Source organism: Podarcis raffonei, chromosome 9, assembly GCF_027172205.1.
Source record: "Podarcis raffonei isolate rPodRaf1 chromosome 9, rPodRaf1.pri, whole genome shotgun sequence".
In the NCBI taxonomy this organism is placed as follows: domain Eukaryota; kingdom Metazoa; phylum Chordata; class Lepidosauria; order Squamata; family Lacertidae; genus Podarcis; species Podarcis raffonei.
The window spans coordinates 75,939,468-75,961,410 of NC_070610.1; the positions used below are offsets into that span (position 1 = coordinate 75,939,468).

The 21,943-nt window shown below is 47.0% G+C and overlaps 1 protein-coding gene across 2 annotated transcripts in view; it reads left to right on the top strand.

Annotated features, from left to right (window-relative positions):
* ATRN (attractin) overlaps nucleotides 1-21,943 on the top strand; it is a 166,958-nt gene that overhangs the window by 123,045 nt on the left and 21,970 nt on the right. The window contains exons 26-27 of one of the 2 annotated variants that reach the window (XM_053402099.1): nucleotides 4,419-4,497; nucleotides 10,295-11,496. In XM_053402099.1, coding sequence (XP_053258074.1) covers nucleotides 4,419-4,497; nucleotides 10,295-10,357 — 142 coding nt within the window. In that variant the 3' untranslated portion in view covers nucleotides 10,358-11,496. Of the gene's footprint in view, nucleotides 1-4,418; nucleotides 4,498-10,294; nucleotides 11,497-21,943 lie in introns of those variants that run through there. The other variant, XM_053402098.1, reaches the window with a different exon arrangement.

Consider the following 21,943-nt stretch of genomic DNA (forward strand, 5'->3'; position numbering starts at 1 on the left):
TTCGCATCTCCGCTCCTCCACATGCAGCTGCTGGGTGACCTTGGGCCAGTCACACTTCTTTGAAGTCTCTCAGCCCCACTCACCTCACAGAATGTTTGTTGGGGGGGAGGAAGGGAAAGGAGAATGTTAGCCGCTTTGAGACTCCTGAAGGGGAGTGAAAGACGGGATATCAAATCCAAACTCTTCTTCTCTTCTTCATGTGCCCAGGAGGAGAGGAGCGGAGGAGAGGAGCAGAGCAGGGGGAGGCTCAGTTACAGTGGTTTTGGTAGGGGGAGGTATGGCAGGCCGGGCAAGGGGCACAAGGCACAGGCAATTATATCAGCGAGCCCTTGGGTCTGCGACTGCTGCAGTTGAATGCCAGGTCGGCCCAGAATAAAATCTCCCTCACCCTTGACCTGATTATGGATGAGGAGGCTGACCTGGCATGTATCACTGAAACCTGGGTGGGTGAACAAGGTGGAGTTGGTCTCACCGAGCTGTGCCCACCTGGGTACTCAGTGCAGCATCAGGCCAGACTTGAGGGTCGGGGCGGCAGAGTTGTTGTGGTTTATAGAGATCCACTCTCTATCTACAGACTCTCTGTCCAGTTGGGGGGGGTGTGTGTGTGTGGTTTGGGAGCTGCACGGTCAGGGAAAATGCTGTCCAGGGTTGTAAAGACTGCGGAGAGAATAATTGGGTGCACTCTTCCCACCTTGGATCAAATCTATCCTTCCAGGTGCCATACGAAAGCTGCAGAGATAGCGCAGGATAGTGCGCACCCCGGAAATGATCTCTTTCAGCTTCTGCCTTCTGGAAGAATGTACAGGGTTATAAAGACTAGGACTAGCCGCCTGAGAAACAGTTTCTATCCAAATACGATTTTGGTTTTAAACGCAGTGTAAGGTAGTCTCTATGGGAGCATTTTGTATTTAATTATGGGGTATCAGAGTTTTTAGGGGGTTAAACAGGCTGGGATAGCTGGGATAGCAGGCTTGTGGGTTTTTGAATGTCTGATGTAGATTTTTTCAATTTTGTTGTTCTGTATGGGACAATGACAATAAAGATTATCGTATCGTATCATATCTAGAGTGTGTGATCTTGGCAATCGGGACAGATTAGGGGTTCTGCTGGTTTACTGCCCACCTTCCTGCCCAACAGTCTCCCTGCCTGAGTGGACAAAGCTGGTCTCAGAGGTGGTGCCGAAGACTCCCAGACTGCTGGTTCTGGAAGGCTTCAACGTCCATGCCGAGGCAGCTGGCTCTGGGACGGCTCAGGACTTCGTGGCTGCCATGACACCCATGTAGCTGTCCCAACATGTCACCAGCCCAACGCACATGGCAGGCCACACTCTGGACCTTATTTTCTCGACTGGGCAGGAATAGGGTGATTTGAAGGTGGGGGACATTGACATCAGTCCCTTGCCATAGTCAGATCACTCCTGTTGAGATTTAGGCTGTCAGCACCTTTTCCTATCCCGAGGTGTGGGACCTATTAGGAAGGTCCACCCTCGGAGGGTGATGGATCCAGTGGGATTCCAAACGGCTCTGGGAGGTTTTCTGGCTGATATGACTGGCGCCCCTGTTGAAGCCCTAGCTGACCTCTGGAACACCCAAATGACTCGGGCTATTGACATGATCGCCCCTAAGCGGCCAGGTTGCTCACTGGAGAAAGACAGTTTGAGTGTATTACACTGATCCTGGCCCAACTGCACTGGCTACCAATTAGTTTCTGGGCCCAATTCAAAGTGCTGGTTTTGACCTATAAAGCCTTAAATGGGTCAGGACCGCAATACCTCAAGGACCACCTATGAACCTACCCGGACCCTGAGATCATCTTCTGAGGCCCTCCTTTGTGTGCCGCCTCCTCGAGAAGGCCGGAGGGTGGCAACACGAGAACAGGGCCTTCTCTGCAGTGGCTCCCCATCTGTGGAATGCTCTCCCCAGGGAGGAAGTTCGCCTGGCACCTTCATTATACACCTTTAGGCTCCAGGCAAAAATGTTCCTTTTTAACCAGGCCTTTGGTTGACCTGATCAACAACCCATACCCTTTTAAAATGTGGTTCTTTTGGGGGTATTATTGGGTTATTGCTGTTGTTTTATTATATGTATTGTGGTTTTTATGTAGATCTTTTCTGTGAACCGCCCTGAGACCTCCGGGAATAGGGCAGTATATAAATTCAATAAATAAGAATAATAAAAGTCACCTTCTTATTTCTGTCATTTGCAGAAGTAATGGGATACAATTTGGCAGCATTGTGGTGTCCACCAAACCTTTATTTTTTGCCACTCTTTTAAGGTGAAGGGCAAGGATTTCCTCCTTTCAGTTGCCCTGGATTGCAGACCAATCGCTTCTTCTCATACAAGCCACTGAGAACTGAGACAGGACCTTGTTTGCATTTGCCTTGCCTGATGTTCTGCATAGCCCCATGCCGGTTCCAGTTGCTGGTTGCCCAAGCGTGGTGGAACTTCTGAGTGCCATTTATGTGTCAGAAATGTCACCTTTAAATATGACCCTGATCATCTTGGGTTCAGAGCTCTGACTCTGAAGTGAACTCTGCAGTTCTGATGCTTTTGGAAGTGCTGGCGACTGACCTCCTGCAATAAAAAATGAGCCCCACTGTGTGAGCTTTTCAGCACTTACGGGGATCTGCTGCCTCCTTGTGACAAAGATGTAAAGGGCTCTTTTTGGAAGCGTTGAAGAAGAAAGCTGCTCAGTATATTCCACTGATACCTTCCCAAATGGATTTTTTTAAAAAGGCAAAGAAGATAGTTGTAGCAAAAGAGTTAGAGGAGGGTGACACTTCAGCGAAGTCTTTTGACAGGCTCTTGTTAAACTCAGCAGGGTTTGGCTGAAGTGTTAAGGGCTGCTGAATTTTTCACACAGACGGGACGGCCTCAGCCATTGGACAAATATCTGATGTGGGTTACGGTCTGGCTAGCGAGGAGTGTGAGCTCCTGTAAGCCTCCAAGAGCAGCTGCTGTGGCTGCAGAAGTCCTTTCTGCTCCCAACTTCTGCCTCTGAATTTAGAAATGGTGAAAACGGATTGGGACGGAGGACATGAGCAGAGATGCCGTAGGGTTTTGTTTTAGGGAGAGAAACAAAGTTGGTTCTTTGTTCAGGAGGCTTCGATGGGCCGGGATGTTGACTAGCAGAATTCCATTCCCTTGCTTTGGTCTACATTTTATTTTTTGATATTTTCTTTTTGGTCGGACAAGAATTCACCTTGCGACAGAACTTACTTTTGGACAAATAAGCCACAAACATCAAGGCTAGGTGGGGAGGAGTATTAAATAACTTGCATACAACCGCTGCAGGTCTCTCTTTGTATTTTCTGTCTGCTGAATAGATTATGTCTGTGAGATAGGAAGATTTTAAATGATACTTGGCATTTGCTTTGGTAAATTATCAGATAATATTTGGGCAAGTAATTTTCTTCCTTTGTTCCAGGTTGTAAACTGGAGCAAGTAGCAGCCACCTATCTAACTGTAGGGCATGCTGCTTTAAAGGTTATTGAGATAATGGGGGGAGAATGTTTGCTGGCTCTGGGTTGGCAAGTTGCTATAATTAATTGGATCAAAAACAATTACAGAAAGATCTGGATAAAAGTAATGACATATGAAAGCTATTAGATCACCCTTTTCCTTTGTCATAACAGATGTAGAAAAATAATTGAGTACTCTTACAAAACGATTGTGAAACTGGAGAGCCCCCTGGGTAGAGAGTTAGATTTGGCTTGGGTTCAAATCCCAACTCAGCTATGGAATCATTACCTGGCTTTCGGTACATCATTCAGCCTCACTTTCCCATCTGAAAAATGGGATAACGGTGACCTCCCTTGCTTGTTTTTATGAGGATTAATGATAACATTTGGCTAGAATCTACTCTGTGCCTTAGGGAGAGAGTAGGCCTATAAATCTCAGCCAGTGAATAAATCAATATGAACAGGGTTCATTTTCTAGTTCACTTGGTCTTATAAATAAGACGTTACCTGCGATTAGAAAGGAAACAGAACAAACATTCCTTATTTAAAATCCCCTTTGCATGTTTTCACACATTGCCGTTCCGTTTCCCTTGCTGGGTCACAGTGAGATCTGCATTAGCAGGGCCTTCTGTCATCACCGTTGAGTGATAACTTGATTGAGTTATGTTGACGTTCTCAAGTGTGAAGGCAGGTGATATGGTCTCATTCTGGCTTTGTCATTCACCCTTTGCGGCGGCACATCTTGCTTCTCTCCCCCCCCCCATGCCTGCTGTGCACCACCTTACAAGACAGAGACATGAATCTTAATGTTGCCAAGCACTTTATGTGCCATTAGTATCTGTTGACAGACGTTCATGAGAGTGCAATGCTATTTTTGTTGGTCTAGCTGTCGAATTCTCCTGCATCTCAAATCGAAAGGAAATAAGTGTTGTTGTTTTTCCTGTTTCCTCCATTTCAGCTGTTTCTTGTCTCTGCTCCTCGTGGCCGCTGTGGTTTGGAAGATTAAGCAGAGCTGCTGGGCGTCGCGGCGGAGAGAGGTGGGTCAGAATGACAGAATCACTGCCTTCTTGCTACGACCTGTGAGCTTTTGTGTGTGCTTCTTGCATGTGTTCTCCTAAGAGGTGCCAAGCACACAATTGAACCAGAAGCCTTGCTTACTGACCGAGGGCTCTGGAAGCCCTCTTGAAATTCCCTATGTTCCGTAGAAGGCAGCAGAGAGGCAACTGTCTCCTTTTGAGTTAGCTCGGTGGAAGGCAGAAATGGCGTGAGACGCACATTGCTTTTGCAAAAGCCCTGCTGCAAATGTTTAAAAAAAAAAAGAGGGTCTGGCCCTTCTCCTCTTCCTCCTAGTTCCCTGGCACCATGTGGGGTGTGTGGAAGAGACCAGATATTGTTTCATCTTGTTTCATCCTTCATTGCAGGGGGTGGGACTAGATGACCCTTGGATTCCCTTCCAATTCTATGATTCTGTGTGCAGGATTTGGGGGCAGCCAGGAAGCAGCATGGCTCCCCTCTCTGCTTCCCCAAGCCAGCATTAATGCACCACACTCCATGGCAAGCCGTGCTTGCGCCTCACCTGGAAGCCCCAGCTGGTGCGGAATGCAATGGCTAGACTACTGATGGGAGCAGAGGTCCAGCAGCTTGCTAAAACATCTGCGCCGGCTGCTCATATGCTAATGGGCCTGGTTGAAGGTTATTGCACTGATATACATAGCCCTGAACAACTTGGACCCAGTATACTTTTACGGACCACCTGAACCCTTACCTGAGACCTTATAATCCCATATTAATCCCTGAAATCATTTGGAGGAGAACAGATGTTCCACATGTTACAGAACCCTCATTGGCCTCAACTGGAGGTTAGGTCCTGCTGTGAAATACATGTCCAATAGATATTTAGTAGGCAACCTCGCTTTTGACTTTCAAATGTCTCTTGAACACTTTTTCTTCTTCTTCTTCTTCTTAATGTGACAGCCTGTCTCTTCTGTTGTTATTTGCTTTGTTCTTGATGGTGCTTTGCGCCTTGTCATTCTTCACCACCCCGATCTTTTATGATGTGCTAATATTTAGAAATACTAAAAATACAGATCCTTGCCTTCTCTGAAGCCCCTCAGAAAGTAAGATGGAGCCCTGCCCCTCCCAGGGCTCTGTTCATGCCAGAAGACTTCAGGGTAAGTTTATTCAGCAGACCCACTGAAATTGATGAACACGTCTTAGTTATGCCCAGTTATTTCAGTGGGTCTGCTGTAAGTAAAAATTAGTTTCAAATAAGATGCAAGAGGAGTAGTGGTTTCTCGTAAAGAAAGTTAATAATGGTATTTCAGCAGTGAGGCAAGCGATAATAATTGTTATAGGCCCAAGAGAGGTCATTTTGTTTTCTGTAAGTAGTTTGAAAAGGCTCACGCATAGATCTTATTGGGCAAACTATTCTTTCCTGAGCTTTGACTACCTTTCCCTATCTAGTCCATCTAACATATATTGACATGAGCAGTGACATTTACTCTGGAGCTTGAGTGTTTAAAATGCGCAAGTCCTTCTTGCATATGACATGTATTTCCTCCTAGGAGTTGTACACTTGTGTGCTTATGTCATCTGCTCTGTCTTGCTCAAAAGGCTTGCATGCAACCATGCCCATCCTTAATCAGGACCTAACTTTGAAAACTCAGAGATCTCAACAGGTATTTTTAAGTATAGTAGGGAGGACTTAATTGTGAAATAAATTGGCTGAATTTGACAGTGTCAACCTATACCTCACATGTTCCTATTCAAAACACTTTGGCCAAAGGGTGGAGAGGAAGGTTGCAAACATTTTTAGATTACCAATTTAAAGTTGAGGCGTGCCCTTACTATACTACATCCAGAGGCAGAATACCTCTGAATAGTTGCAATTGCTGGGGGGCCAACAGAGGACGAGTGCTATAGCATTCAAGGCCTGTTTGTGGGTTTCTCAGAGGCCTCCTATGGACCACTGTGGGAAATGGGATGATGGGCCAGATAGGTTTTTGGTCTGATGGAGCAGGGCACCAGCAGCAGGAGACAGACTTTGGGGATAAATGGCCATTGTTTTTCTCTTTCCTATCTTGACAAGAGTATAAAAAGCAAAGTGAAGGCTTCCTGGAGTTTTTCCTAAATAAAATGTTAATCAGGGTTTACGTCGGATGTAGTCTGAGAAATACCGCATTCTGCCTGGAGCCAAGTGAGGCATTTAATGATGGCTTAAATGGAAAATGTCACTGGTGTGAAGTTATCCTCTGGGCATACTTTTTTTTTGAAAGTTGCAGAGAGGATCAGCTGGTATCTTATCTTTCTCACAGTTAGGTTTCTCATACTTGGTTTGCACGCTTTAATTTCAAGTGATAGACAACTTGTCTGATTTCTAACAAACTGTCCTAAAACTTTATACGGAAGGGATCCTCATAACTTAATAGTGTTGAAGAGTTGCTGTCCAGTGGTGACTTCTTTCTGACCCGAGTTGTGTATCGGGTCACCTGCTGTCCCTGCTCAACCCCAAAATGACGACTGAGGTCATAACCGCTTCCCATGGCTGAATTCAGTTAATTCCTTTCCCATCTCCCTGCCTATTGAGATCAAGCAGACTTCACTGTACTCTCTTTGGTGCCTGCCAAAAACATTCCTGTTTAGATAAGCCTACCCAGATGCTTAGAAAGTATTTTATATTTTGTATGTTTTAAAGCATGTTTGTGATTTTTTCTCGATTTTATTGTTTTATCTTTTTGCAATCCGCTTTGAGGTTTGTTTTTTGCAATCAAGCGGAGTAGAAATTTTGTGTAATAAATAACAAGTAAATCTAAGAAGCCACCTATATTGTTGCTGGTATGCTAGGAGAGGGATACATATATGGAAGATAGGGCAGTGACCCATTTGGGGTCCTTATGACCTAGAAGGGAAAGTAGAAGCCCACTTTTGCTGGTTTGGGGAGTAACAGAACTTGCCCAGGACTCTGGAGTGTTGAAGGACTATGTGATAGGAATGTTGAGCAAGGTTGTTGAAGGCTCGTGCTATTTCTAACAGCTTGAAGAATACTGCGGAAAAATATAGAATGTTATGCTTTTTAGGGGGGAAATATTGTTAAAACATTATTTATAGTTGCAATAACTTCTTGTACCTGGCCAGTAGAACATGATGCAAAACACTGAAAGCAGAAGATTTTGCTTACTCTCAGGTGAACTGGGACAGCTCCGTCTGTAGATAATGGGGCTCTTAATCTGAAGGTTGTGGGTTTGAGCTCCACATTGGGCAAAGGATTCCTGTATTGCAGGGGGTTGGACTAGATGACGCTTGTGGTCCCTGCCAACTCTGTGCTGAACAGTGTTATGACCATGCAATCCTGCTTTCCTCCTCTGAGGCAGAGGACTCTAGCTGTGGTCCTAGCAGGGCCACAGTCTCCCATGTTTTTCAGGAATCTGCAAGTGCTTAAGCAGCCGGGGGCCCTTTAAAGTCCAGCCTTTCTCAACCTGTGGGTCCCCAGATGTTGTTGAACTACAACTCCCCATCACCCCTAGCTAGCAAGGCCAGAGCTCAGGGATGATGGGAGTTGTAGTCCTACAAGATCTGGGGACCCACAGGTTGAGAACCGCTGCAAGAAGCTTCTCACATGGAAGGTGGAGCTAGCAACTAAGAAAGAACTGCAGCTCCTATTTAAGGCTTGGTCAGAAGATGACTGCTGCTGAAGCAACATCTAAGCTCTGCTCTTAATGGAGTCTCCAGCCTGAGTCCTGCAGGGAGCTCTCCAAGGTACCATTAAAATCCATTCCCCATTTCCATACTACTCAGGCCATTGCTCGAAACAGAACAACCAAGAGCATCTGCCCAATGAGTGTAAAGCACATTTGTTTCAATCTTTCCTCCACAAATTAAAAACCAAACCAATCCTGAAACCTAATATAGCCAATGTAACTCCCTACTTAACCTAGCCCGGATACGGTGGTGATGAGGAGCATTTATTCATAACTGAATGAGAGTAGGATATTGTAAAGCATTTGGCAGGGGTTTAGACCTATCAGTATATTATCTGAAGCAACATTTGGGCAACTTGGCAAGGCGGCATTAGAGTCTGCGTGACACTGATCTACTAAAGGGAAGTGAGTGGTTCGTAAATTCGTACCCTTTTCTCTCTCTCCACTGAGCACCGTAACGAAATGGCTTTCAGGCGCTGTATTTTGCTGGTGGAGGAAATGGAAACAAGAAAGAATGCTTGTTCGAGGCTCGGAATGATACTGAAAGACAGATAAAATTGCTCCTTTTATTACATGACTTTTGGAAAGTGATAGGAAACATGAAGGCGGTGGTGGAGAATAATGCTTGAAATAAAACCGCAATGGCATCATAAAGAGTACATCTGTCTACAACCAAGTCTTAATATGTATTTTTTGCTCCCTTTCAACCTCCTTTCACTTTTTTTACATGCCTTTGGGATTCCTGTAGTCAAGCTGTGAGCCACAATCCAAGGCTTAAACCTCAGATTGTGAATCAGCTTGGGCAGGGTATGATGGAGGGCATTTATCCAAGTCTCAAAACAGTAGACTGTCCACTCAAAATACTATACTATACCTGTGTAGATAGTCTGAAAAGATAGTGATTTGCTTTCATTTTTTAAAAATATTTATCTGCCACCTTCCATACTCATAAGTTTAAGGCACTCTGGAGGCTTCGCGTTGCTTTCACTGAAGCCAGGAGAGTCTGGTCTTTGAGGATGGCGGTGGGGGAAAGCAGCGCTTCCCCCCACTGCAAGCCCCACAGGCTCGGGGGGCAGCAGGAAGGCGCATGACGCCTTTGCGCGGCTCTCCGACCTGGTTTTGAGGCTGGCAGTGGGGGAAAGCAGCGCTTCCCCCCCACCGCCAGCCCCACAGGCTCGGGGGGCAGCGGGAAGGCGCACGACGCCTTTGCGCGGCTCCCCGACCTGGTTTTGAGGCTGGCGGTGGGGGAAAGCAGTGCTTCCCCCCACCGCCAGCCCCACAAGCTCGGTCGAAAAGCCCGCAGGAGCCGCACACTCTTTAAAGGGTGCGCGGCTCCTGTGGGCTTTTGCGGGAGATGGGGGAATTCCCCCACCTCCCGCAAAAGCCCGCAGGAGCCGCGCAGCCTTTAAAGAGCTCGCCGCTCTTGGGGGCTTTTCCCCAAGGAGGGAGAAGGGACTGACTGGCCGAGTCAGTCCCTTCTCCCTCCTGTGGGCTTTTGCGGGAGATGGGGGAATTCCCCCACCTCCCGCAAAAGCAAGGAGAAGGTCTGGGAGAAGCGCACAGGCTGCCTGCAGCCTGTCCGCTGCTCCCAGAGCTGGGGGGTGGGGGAATCATATTTTTTCCCTTGATTTCCCCCTCTGAAAACTAGGTGCGCCCTATGGTCAGGTGCGCCCTATGGAGCGAAAAATACGGTATGTACAACCACCTGGAGCTCCTTGGAGGGAAAGTGGAACAGTAGGCTTACATGGGAGTTACATTCTGGGCATCGTGCCTGAAAGTCAAGATTGTGCATAGTCAAAACTCGTTGGGTTCAGTGGCGAGTGGGATTGCCCAAGTCATTTTTCCTGGACCCTGCCCCCCTTTTAATGTTTTTTGCCATGCACGTAAAGCTGATTGCGCACAAGTTAAATGCACTTAAGCTGCAGGCTTACTGTATACAAGTAATTAAAAAATAAATTTCAGTCAACCTGACAGAGAGACAGCAAAAACATTGACGTCTGTTCTTTGAATCTTTGGGGCAGGGAGTAGATAGTGGCGTGCATAAGGAAGGCAGAGAGCTATGGAGCAGGATGGAAGCAAACCTTTGGTTGAGAAACTCTGGCTCATGGTTTAATCAGGCCTCAATGTTCTTCTTAAGGGCAAAAATGTCTCTGTCGACTCGGATGCTGACATGTTGGAAGCAGAAATGCTGACGAGCTGAGACAAGAGTGCTGCAGTCTGACGAAGATACGAGTTTGGTTATTCCATGTGGCTAGCAGCCCTGAGCAGCCTTCGTGAATTTCTCTGGACTCTGATAAGGCTCAAGAACGTGCCATTAATCACCTAAAACTGGTGGAGAATTGTTTCTGCAGGTGCCTCTCCGCTGGCCTGTCCTTTACCCAAAGCGAGACTGAATTAACAGTGAGAAAAGAAGGCAGAAAAATTGGGGTGCCAAGGGGTGGGGATGGAAAAAGACTGCAGCTCCATGCTAGAGCTCACTTTTTCTTCTCACTTGATTTCACTGCTTAGCTCCCGTTTTGCTATCATATATTTTTGCTTGTTCTAGGCCTCCTGGGGTCCAGTTTGCCCTTTGCTTTTCTCTTTGCAAGAAGAAGGGGTTTCATGCTTTGAGCTTGTCCCTCCTTCCACTTTTGAAGTGTTTTGTGGCAATTTTTTCTGTGAATCTGCCTTTTGGGGCACAAGCTTTGGTTCATGAACAATTCTGAACAGATTTGGCTTCTGTAGTTTTTATACATAAATAATTCTTGTTTTATTTTTGCTTACTCCCCGGTGAGGTTTGAACCACACTATTTTATTTTTTGATCTTTTTCTCCTCCATGCATTGGGTCCTGAATTAATCTCTCCACTCCTCCTGGAATCCGCAGAAACTTGTTCCTTTGAACCCCTACCTGGAAACACAGATTTAGCATCTCCTCTTCTTCTGCTTAACTTTTAAGATTAATTTGCTATATAAGCAAAGCTTTTAACTGCTATTGACTAGTGGGTGATCTGGAAGGTAAATCAAAGCAGAGATTAAGTAAATAAAAATTACTTCTAAGTTTTGCTTGCCGTAATTGTTGACTGCAATAGAACAGAAATATTGGAAGTATCAGATAAAATGACAAAGTAAAGTTTTAAGAGTGAAATCTTTAGATTGAATAGCATTAAGCCACAAGGCAGAATATTCTGTTTTGTTACCCATGTAATCATTACATTCTATTTTTACCTGCATACACTGTTCCTTACAGTTGTGTATAATAAGCCTTTTTCCACTTTGATATTCTTTGTGGATTATCCTTGCATTTTTCATCATGCAAAATGGTTTTCTGCTTGGGTATTTTAAATAAATTTTCTATATTGATTTCAGCCTCTGATCACAACTCTCTTTCCCATGAGGTCCTCAATTTCAATATCTAGTTCTGTCTTTGGCTTTTGAAGGGAAAATGAGTCTTGCTTTTAACAAAACTGGACTTCAGTTTTGGTAATTTGGGTTCCTGGGCCAGGACTGTTGAGTTACCTCTAGCCCACCAGTCAAAGATGACATTGTGGCTGATGAGATTGTTTCAGGGGTCGCATCCAGACCAAGAAGTGCTTGCTTGGCCATCCTTGCCTAGAAGAACCACAAGCTTGGGCTTTTGACTTGCCCTATCAAGGAACAGTTTGTTCCTGGAAAAAATGGTCAGTAATGGGTGCGTTGGAATTTATTCTCTTGGAGAGTTATAATAGCCTTTTTGTAATTACATTGAACATTTCCCAGCTTTTCAGCTGATGGGTGCCCCTTGTTATCGTATTCTTCCCTGCTTTTAATTTGCATTTACAGCAGACCTCGCTTACGTTTTTTAAAGCCTCAAACCTTCAGCTTATTCTGCATACTAAAGGTCATCCATTGTGTCTTCCTTGTTTGGGGGCCTGGTTCTGATAAAATATGTATTTAATCCATGGCTGATGAAGATACATTTGTCTTGTCTTTTCACATGACATCAATTCCCAGTAGCTTTGTCCTGTGTTTGTAATAATTTGAAGTGTGAAAATGCCTGTTGAACAGCATTTGAGTTCTATTTCTCCCCCCCCCCCTTAAACACACAAACACACACACACACACACACACACACACAGAGAGAGAGAGAGAGAGAGAGAGAGAGAGGCTTGCAAAGTTGGTTACAAACCTAATTAGCTAACATTAATGCAATCGCTGCCCCAGGGAACTGGAAACTTAATTTTCGGCTATGATGAAAATACTGCCAGATAATTATTTATTCGTTGTTTTACATGGTGGCTTGCAATTGTGGCTAAGTGTTACTGCCCAATTTATTTTCAAAAGAACATGCCTCTCCTCTCTCGTGATAGTTTAAGCATTTATGTTGCCTCGGTGAATAACTGTTCTGCTCCCTAGTGTTTATCTCCCAGGCAGTCTTGACGGGGCTTCATGAGACCCAGCAGGTGTGGTCCATGAACTAAGGGGGTACATGTCCATGTTTTCTGATGAAACAGAGTTTTTCAGGGTCGTAGAAGCAAAAAAGGATTTTGGCGAGCTTCAAAAGCACATCTCCCAAATTGGGAGAATGGGCAATGCACTGGCAAATGCAGTTCAGTGTAAGCTAGCGCAAAGTGTTGAACATTGAGGCAGGATACACCCCCACCAAAAGAACCCGTCCTATGGATACTAATGCAACCTGACATGGCAGTAACTGACCAGTAAAGAGAACTTGGGTTCGTGGCGATTACAGCAATGAAAATGTTTTCCCACCTATGTTAAACCATAGCTGTCAGGGAACTGCCATCTGAGACGCAGGAGGTGAAAGGGCTCACGGAGGGTGAGAGAGACCATTCAGCTGAGGAGGGAACCAGCAGGGGGAGAAGTGGAGTTCCAAGGGAAAGTGAGTCGGAGGGAGGGCTCAGAGACACTTCAAGCGAGAACAGTGGGGAGGTTTCAGGACCTCCTATAGGGACACCCACTCCTCGCCGGAAACTGTCACGCCGAGAGTCCAGAAGACGCGTTTCCGTTAAGGAGCTTTTATGCTGGAAGAAGTTCCGTAAACGCCCACTGTCCGATTCAACGAGCGACTGATGGAGCCATGCTTAAGGAGCTCCGTCACAGACAGAGGTTTGTGGACTTAGCCAAACTCTGAGGGACTAGGATTTTACGCACAAGCAGCTCACCATCCCATCACAGCAATCGGACAGTCCCTGAAAGCAGCTTGTGCAGAGAGGCATCATGAGCAACCCAGCCGGAGCCGGGGGAGCAGGAGGAGCTGGAGAGGGTCCAAGCCTGGAAGAAAGGTACAGGGCGTTGGAAGTCCAGCTAGCACTGCAAACGGCGAGGCTAGAAGAAAGGAGGGCGCAGGATGCAGAAAAGGCAAAAGGCGCTACACTAGCAAGAAAGATGCCAGGATTGGTGCAGAAGTTTGGGGGGGACCCCAGGAACTACCAAGCCTTTAGGACAGAGATGCAGTATGCTCTCGAACTGCAGTTTAACGACTTTCCCGACGAGGCATCGCGAGTGGCGTTTGTGATTGGCCATCTCGAAGGGGGGGCGAGAGACTGGGTTAGACCCCTGATGGCAGGGAATAGTGAAATGCTGAAGGACACGAGGAAGCTTTTTCGCGCCATGGATTTGATGTTTTCCAGCGAGATTGAACAGGGACTGGTGCGCAGACAATTGATGGCTTGCAAACAGGGTAGCCGATCGGTTCGTGAGTACTGGACTGAGTTTACAATGTTGATACATAAATTGGGATGGGACCTATCGGCGGAACCCATTCAAATGCTCTTTGAAGAGGGGCTTTCTTCGGCGGTGAAAGACGAACTTTCCCGGGCGCCCAGGGCGGAGTCTATGGACCAGCTGACCAAATCAGCGCTGACCATTGGAGCGCGCCAGGAGGCAAGAGCCTTGGAGAAGCGGGAGGGGAAAGGAGAGCGTTGGAGGGATTTCCGCATTCCAGAGATTCCAGAGCCAAGTTTCCCGCCAGGAGAGCCGATGGAAGTTGGAACAGCGCGCGCGCGCGCAGTTTCAAATCCCAGTGAAGGGAGGAAGAAGGAGGGAAAGAGCGCCAAGAAATGTTATCTCTGCCAGCAGCCAGGTCACTTTGCCAGAGTCTGCCCGCAAAGAAAGGAATGGCAAGGGATGGCGGGAGCTGTTGGGGGGAAGGAGGAGGGAGTCCAGGAGCCAGTAAAAGCCAACGCCTGGCTGCCACCGTCAGGGCACTGCAGCCAGGCCAAGGAGCAGTAAAAGTGCCCACTCCGGAACCTCCAAGACCAGCCCTAGTAATAGAGGTGTTGCTAGAGCAGGCAAACGGATACCCACTAAAGACAAAGGCGCTGTTGGACTCAGGCAGCTCCTGTAATTTTATGAGTAAGGAGTTTGCAGCTGAACACCAGATACAGACACTCCCTTTAAGCAACCCCCTGCAGGTGACCACGATCGATGGGAGGGAGCTGTTGGGAGGAGAAGTTAGCCTACAGACCGTCCCAATGGTTATGAGGGTGGCCAGGCACACCGAAAGGATAGCGTTCAATGTGGCCACCCTGGGAGGGGCTCCCGTCATTTTGGGAATGAGCTGGCTAGCATTGCATGACCCGCTAGTGGGCTGGCATCAGAGAGTGGTCTCCTTTGGGTCAGCACATTGCCTGGAACACTGCAGAGAAGGAAAGGTGCCAGAAAGGGCAAAAGCCTTTCTAGCAGGGACGGAAGTGGCGGACAAAGGGAAGGTGCCCAAACAATACGCTGACCTGAGCAAGGTCTTCAGCGAAAGGGAAGCAGATAAACTACCACCGCATAGAGACTTTGACTGCCAAATTAACCTGGTCCCTGGGGCCCAGCTCCCCGTGGGCAAGCTGTATGCCATGTCAGACAGGGAAATGCAGGAGTTAAGGGAGTTTATTGATAAAAACCTGAAGAGGGGCTTCATCAGAGAGTCCAGAGCGGTGGGGGGGAGCCCAGTGTTTTTTGTGGACAAAAAAAACACGGATAAACCCAGGCTTGTAGTGGACTACCGGCGGCTAAATGCCGTGTCAGAACCAGTGACTTTCCCCATGCCCAGGATTGATGACATTTTGACCAGGGTGAGGAAGGGAAAGATATTCACGAAACTGGACCTGAGAGGGGCATACAACCTGATACGAATAAGGAAAGGGGATGAATGGAAAACCACCATGTTCACCCCTTTGGGGGCTTTTGAATATTTAGTTATGCCATTCGGATTGCAATCAGGCTCCGCCTGTTTTCAATCGCTCATGAACCATGTCCTGGGACCTTTGCTCTACAAGAATTGCGTGGCCTTCCTTGATGACGTGCTGATATATTCAGAGAATGAGGAGCAGCATGTAAAGGATGTCAGGGAAGTGCTGAGCCAGCTGCAAGCAAACCAGCTGTGGGTGAAATTGGAGAAGTGTCAGTTTCACACCAAGGAGGTGGAATTCCTGGGGTACCGCTTATCAGACAAGGGATTAGCCATGGATCCAGGCAAGGTCCAGGCGGTGCTGGAATGGAAGACACCGAAAACGAAAAAGGATGTGCAAAGGTTCTTAGGGTTTGGGAACTTTTACCGTAAATTCATCAAGAACTTTGCCCACTTAACGGCTCCCATCACGGACTGTCTAAGCAGCAAGAAGAAATTCGTTTGGACGGCGGAGGCGGAGCAAGCATTTGAGGAATTGAAAAGGGCATTCGCTTCGGAAGAACAGCTCCTGCATGTGGATTTACAAAAACCCATGAGAGTGGAAACTGATGCCTCAGACCGGGCGGTGGGGGCGGTGCTGCTTCAGCCAGGGAGCAATAAGTCGGAATGGAGACCGTGTGCCTTCTTTTCGCGTAAGCTGAACAAATCCGAGAGGAACTACACCGTATATGACCGAGAACTACTCGCCATTCACGAAGCGTTCCGGAGATGGAGACATTTACTAATTGGCGCACAGCATAAGGTGCAAGTGTGTACGGACCACAAGAATTTGGAGTATTGGAGAACGGCACGAGTGCTCAACCAACGACAAGTGAGATGGGCCCAGGAGTTCTCCAAATTCCATTTTGAAATCTGCTATGTGCCAGGTCCAGAAAACATCAGAGCGGACGCTCTCTCTCGCAAACCTGAATATTTGGAGGGGGAGGGAGCGCCTGAAGAGAGACATATTATCCCAGAGGACCACTGGGTGTGTGGGGCGGCCTGGGTGGGGCAAAGAGAACTGGTAGAGGGAACGGTAAATGATGAATACGCCCAGGATAAGCTCAGAGGTTTAAGGAGAGAGGGAGAAGACCCCGGAGGTTTTGAAGAAAGAAACGGGGCATTGTATTACAAAGGGGCACTATATATACCCGAAGGGGAATTGAGGGGGGGAGTACTCAAACAGCTGCACGACAACCCCACAGCGGGGCATTTTGGGCAACACAAGACCATGTGGTTGGTGACCAGGGAGTTTTGGTGGCCCAAGGTGAGGGAGGATGTACGGGAGTATGTGAGAAGGTGTGACCAATGCCAGAGAGCCAAAGGAGAAAGGCGGGCGCCAGCGGGGTTATTAGAACCGTTACCCACACCAGAACGACCGTGGGAGGCGGTATCGATAGATTTTATGACTGATCTGCCTAAATCCCAGGGGAAAACCGCCATACTAGTCGTAGTAGACCTGTTAACTAAGATGGGTCACTTTGTAGCTTGCTCACATGCAGTCACGGCGGAAGAGACAGCGAAATTGTTTGTAGAACATATTTTTAGGCTGCATGGCGCCCCCTTGAGGGTGGTCTCCGACAGAGGGAAACAGTTCACGTCCAGATTCTGGAGGAAACTTATGAGCTTGTTGCACGTAGAGGTCAACTTTTCGACTGCCAGGCACCCTGAGACCAATGGGCAGGCGGAGAGGGCAAACGGTATCCTCCAACAATACCTGAGGTGTTATGTCAATGACAGAGAGAACGATTGGGTCGAAAAGTTGGCGCTAGCGGAATTTGCTTACAATAATGCAGAGAATGTGTCCACCGGGATGAGCCCCTTTTTGGCTAATTATGGGTGCCACCCCAGGGCGTTTCCAGGGGGAGAAGGGGAGAGATGGAGTGTCCCGGCCGCTGAACATTTTGTAGAAGAAATGGAAGCGATCCATCGTCAACTCCAACTCAACTTAGAAAGGGCCAAAGAAGAATATAAGAGGCAGGCAGACAAGAGCAGAAGGGAAGGTGAAACCATTAGGGTGGGGAGTCAGGTCTGGCTATCAACCCAAGGGTTGCCGTTCAAGGGGGGTTGCAAGAAATTGAGACCCAAAAGATTGGGACCATTTGAGGTCATCCAACAGGTCAACCCAGTGGCTTTCAGACTCCGGTTACCGAACCACATGAAACTGCACCCAGTATTCCACAGGTCATTACTGTCACCATATAGGGGGGAAGGTGAAGGGGTATCCACACGGGGGCCAGCCATATAAGAAAGGGAAAGCAGCAACCATGTGGCGGAAATCATCGACTCCAGGTGGAAGGGTAATCAGGTGGAGTATTTGGTCGCGTGGGAAGGGGAACCGGAGTCGGAAAACACCTGGGTGACGGCAGAGGAGGTCCGTGACGAGATCTTGATCGAAACGTTCCACCAAAGGTTCCCCAGGAAACCTCAGCCAGTAGCGAGGTTCCGGAGGGAGTACTTTGGCACCACCGACGATGAGGAGGAACTGGAAGGATTCAGGGAATCGGAGTTGGAAGAAGGAACAGACTCCGATGAGGAGGAGTACTTGGAAACCGGAAACAGCAACAGGTGGAGGGAAGTGTTTGAAACTTCAGAAGATGAGGGAGGTTCCTTCAGGGGTTTTGCTCCCTCGCCTCCCGCAGAGGAGGGGAGGGAAGGGGGTGAAGGGGGCCCTGGAGGGGAGGTGGATGTCAGGGAACGGCCATCTGAGACGCAGGAGGTGAAAGGGCTCACGGAGGGTGAGAGAGACCATTCAGCTGAGGAGGGAACCAGCAGGGGGAGAAGTGGAGTTCCAAGGGAAAGTGAGTCGGAGGGAGGGCTCAGAGACACTTCAAGCGAGAACAGTGGGGAGGTTTCAGGACCTCCTATAGGGACACCCACTCCTCGCCGGAAACTGTCACGCCGAGAGTCCAGAAGACGCGTTTCCGTTAAGGAGCTTTTATGCTGGAAGAAGTTCCGTAAACGCCCACTGTCCGATTCAACGAGCGACTGATGGAGCCATGCTTAAGGAGCTCCGTCACAGACAGAGGTTTGTGGACTTAGCCAAACTCTGAGGGACTAGGATTTTACGCACAAGCAGCTCACCATCCCATCACAATAGCTTATTTTATGTGATTGGGCTGCATGCTGCTCAGAAGTGGCTGCTTCACATCTCCTGTTGAAAATCCTTTGCCACGAATGGGGCAAAACAACGCAGAGAATGGCTTTGTGTTAGGTGTGAACCAGTGCCTGTGGTTGGTTTTCCCCAGAGGACCCATGATGAAGAGGCCAAGGCTTGATCTTGGCTTCCGGATAATGACTTGTAAGGTAAAGGGACCCCTGACCATTAGGTCCAGTCATGGCCGACTCTGGGGTTGCGGCGCTTATCTCACTTTGTTGGCCGAGGGAGCCGGCGTATAGCTTCTGGGTCATGTGGCCAGCATGACGAAGCCACTTCTGGTGAACCAGAGCAGCGCACGGAAACGCCGTTTACCTTCCTGCCAGAGTGGTACCTATTTAACTACTTGCACTTTTTAAAGTTCTTTCGAACTGCTAGGTGGGCAGGAGCAGGGACCGAGCAACGGGAGCTCACCCCGCCACGGGGATTCGAACCGCCGACCTTCTGATCGGCAAGTCCTAGGTTCTGTGGTTTTACCCACAGTGCCACCCACATCCCTAGCGTGGCTTGTAGTCAGATAGTCATTCTGCAGGCCATGCAGAGCTGGGTCTAAGCAATATGGAATGCTGATGCGCCTCTTCTTCTAGTGGTCTTAGTGATGCATATGGTAGTTGGATGGATGAGGGCTCCTGCCGGTCTTTTTTGTTCTGGCAACAACTGATTTTTGGGGTGGTTACGTTCCTGACTCCTGAGTGCATTGGTTCAGTGTGCATAACCTCACATGGACCCATTCTACCCTTTCCCCAGCCCGTTCCTTCCCCCTTTCCACCCCCGATTAGTTTTTTTATTTGGAGGGGGGGGTGTCAGTTACCACTGATAATGTATTTTATAATAGCTCTCCTTAAGGCTTCAACAAAGACAGAAGTTGGTTCAATCTGGGCATCAGAACGAACTACAGCTTTCACTAATCATAGTTTAGAACTGTAGTCCAACCATAGTTTAAGCCATGGTTTGAATGACTATACAGGCAAATCATGATTTATTGCACCATGTGTGGTTTTAATTTAACATCAGCTAAGCACTTTTTTCTCCAGAGATGTAGAAGTGGCCATAATTATGGTTTGTCAGTTTAGACATCACTTCAATCCATGGTTTGCAAAACCAATTCATGTGTGGCTTCTGATTCTAGTTTATTGGCTGATCACGAACCAGGGCTTATGATTTCAGACTTCAAAACAAACCAAAGTTAAATTTCTGTAACTAGGGTTTGGTTCAATGTCTGAACAAAGCCAATTGTCTGTGTTCTTTATTCCAGTTTCCACGCCCTAAAGTCCCAGATTTCATTACTCTCATTCTCATAGCTATAAAGAATACTAGTGAGGGTTTAAAATAAAAATTCAAAAATGTCTGCTCCCTCTTCCAATATTTCAATGGTTTTGATATCACCACCATCCTGTCTGTCTTAGATTACTGTTGCTTGTTACTGTCATACCTCATCAAAGGTTTCTATTGTCATGCACAAAAGAATTCCATAACAATTGTGTGTTGTGCCTGGAGGTTGAATGGAAGCTCCTGCATTTCGGTCTGAGGAGTAGCGTAGTATCTTTTCGAGGGAGAATAACATTAATGACTGAAAACTTCGCTTGTTTCAGAATTCCATTTTGGCAGGCCGCCATTTCATGAATGTAAAGATAAAACATTAAAATTGATTTATCCTTGATTGCATAATATTTCATTCTTGTTACATTTCTTCAGTAAAGATGATGTATTGCTCAGTCGGGTTTTCTTAAACCAAGGTCCACTGGCAGCAATTGAGATCGGCAATGTTACCAGGGTGTGTGTGTTTTGGGTGGAGGAGTGTTGCTTCCTTTAAAAAGAGATGTTCCTCTTGAAGTTAAGCAAGTCCCAAGGCTGATACATGCCAAAGCTATTTCTTTGTAAAACAGTTTCCAGAAGGGGTGGTGTTACGGATTGATGGTAGCATAGAATCATAGAAGTGTCAAGAAGTACACAATAATGGGACAGATCTATAACTTACTTCTTGATAATGGTGTGTGTGTGTACCAGTTGTGTTCCTTTTGCATATCATTCTCATAGCTGGATGACCTTTTAATTTTGATTTCCTACAGCACGAGTGACCAACTTTCACCCTTCCCAGGTGTTGTTTAACTAAGGGTAGATCTACAATGATCTTAAAAAAAAAAAAAAGCTAAGAAGAAAAGCTATATAGCTCTCAATGCAATTTCCCATTGAATCCTGTACAGCACTTGCTAGTGTCACATTTTTATAACACATTTATAACGTTATAACTCACCAGTATAGATTAGTCCTATGACTCTTGTGAGCCCCACCTCTGCGCTGACAGCAGGAGTGGGTAGAAGGAGGAGCAGGGTGTGCTGGTAGACCACTGGGTGATTCAAAGTAGATCGGAAGGGTTTCTGACTTCCAGTTGTGCAGTGACAAGCAAAATGCATTTCCCTCTAAATTGGATTGCTGATAAAGAACACCTTGGGGGTGTGGGGAGACCAGGAATTGATTTGTGCACGAAAGAACTTGTGAAAATGGTTCTGATGCTGATCACAAACTCTGAGCTGGAAAACGCTGTTATTTATTAACCTACTCAGGAGTAACTCTAGATTAATGGGTCATTTCAGTAAGACCTACAGAGAACACATAAGTTATGCAGTCTTTCCCTAGAGACCTTTAAATGCCTGAATATTGGTTTCAAAACACGATTAGATCTCGCTCTTGGAAAGCTCAGCGTGGCTTTCATGAGGCTGTCTCTGGTCTCCCATCAATGGCTGGATAAGGTCCACACTTGTTTTACTTCATCTGTGCTGCAGTACAGGGGACTCTTGCACCTAGCATTTTACTGCTGTGAGATTCCTTTGCCCCACTGTTATTATCCTTGAATTTTGTTATTGTGCTCCATTGAGGTGAACAATCAGTGTCTGGGCTTGTGAATGGTTCATCATTGTCCATTCTGATCAAGGGCCTCCAGCATGAATTGAACAATTTTTTTAAAAAAAACCCCACACAAACATGTATTGTCTCATGATTTGAAGGCTTCGAGAGCTATTGCAAGTGCAAGATTCATGTAGCTGTACCCACATAACCTCCTGGGTGGGCTCAGTGATTGTGTGAATATTCAACTCCTTGCCGAGTTAATGAGTTCTGCTTGATTCTTATTTTGGGCATATTTATCAGGACAGCTTGCTCTGGTTTTATTTTACAGCCATTAGACAAAGCGTTTTATGGTAGCTGAAGGGCACAATTACTGCAGCAGCAACCCTGCAATCTGTTTCGCGCTTTCTTCACTTTGCAATCTGCCGAGCATCGTTTTAAGTAGTAGCCTGGAACAGGAGGTCTGGCACATGAGTTTGGGTTCACTTGAATGGCACTTGTACGGCAGGTTGTCAGTAGAGTATAGGTCAAAAATCCCTGTGGGCAAACTGCCTCCCTTTATACTATGTAAAGCTCTATTGGCATGATGGTTGCATTGTTCAAGGCAGTCTCCAGAATAGATCCCAGGTCTCACACTCGCTAACTCTGG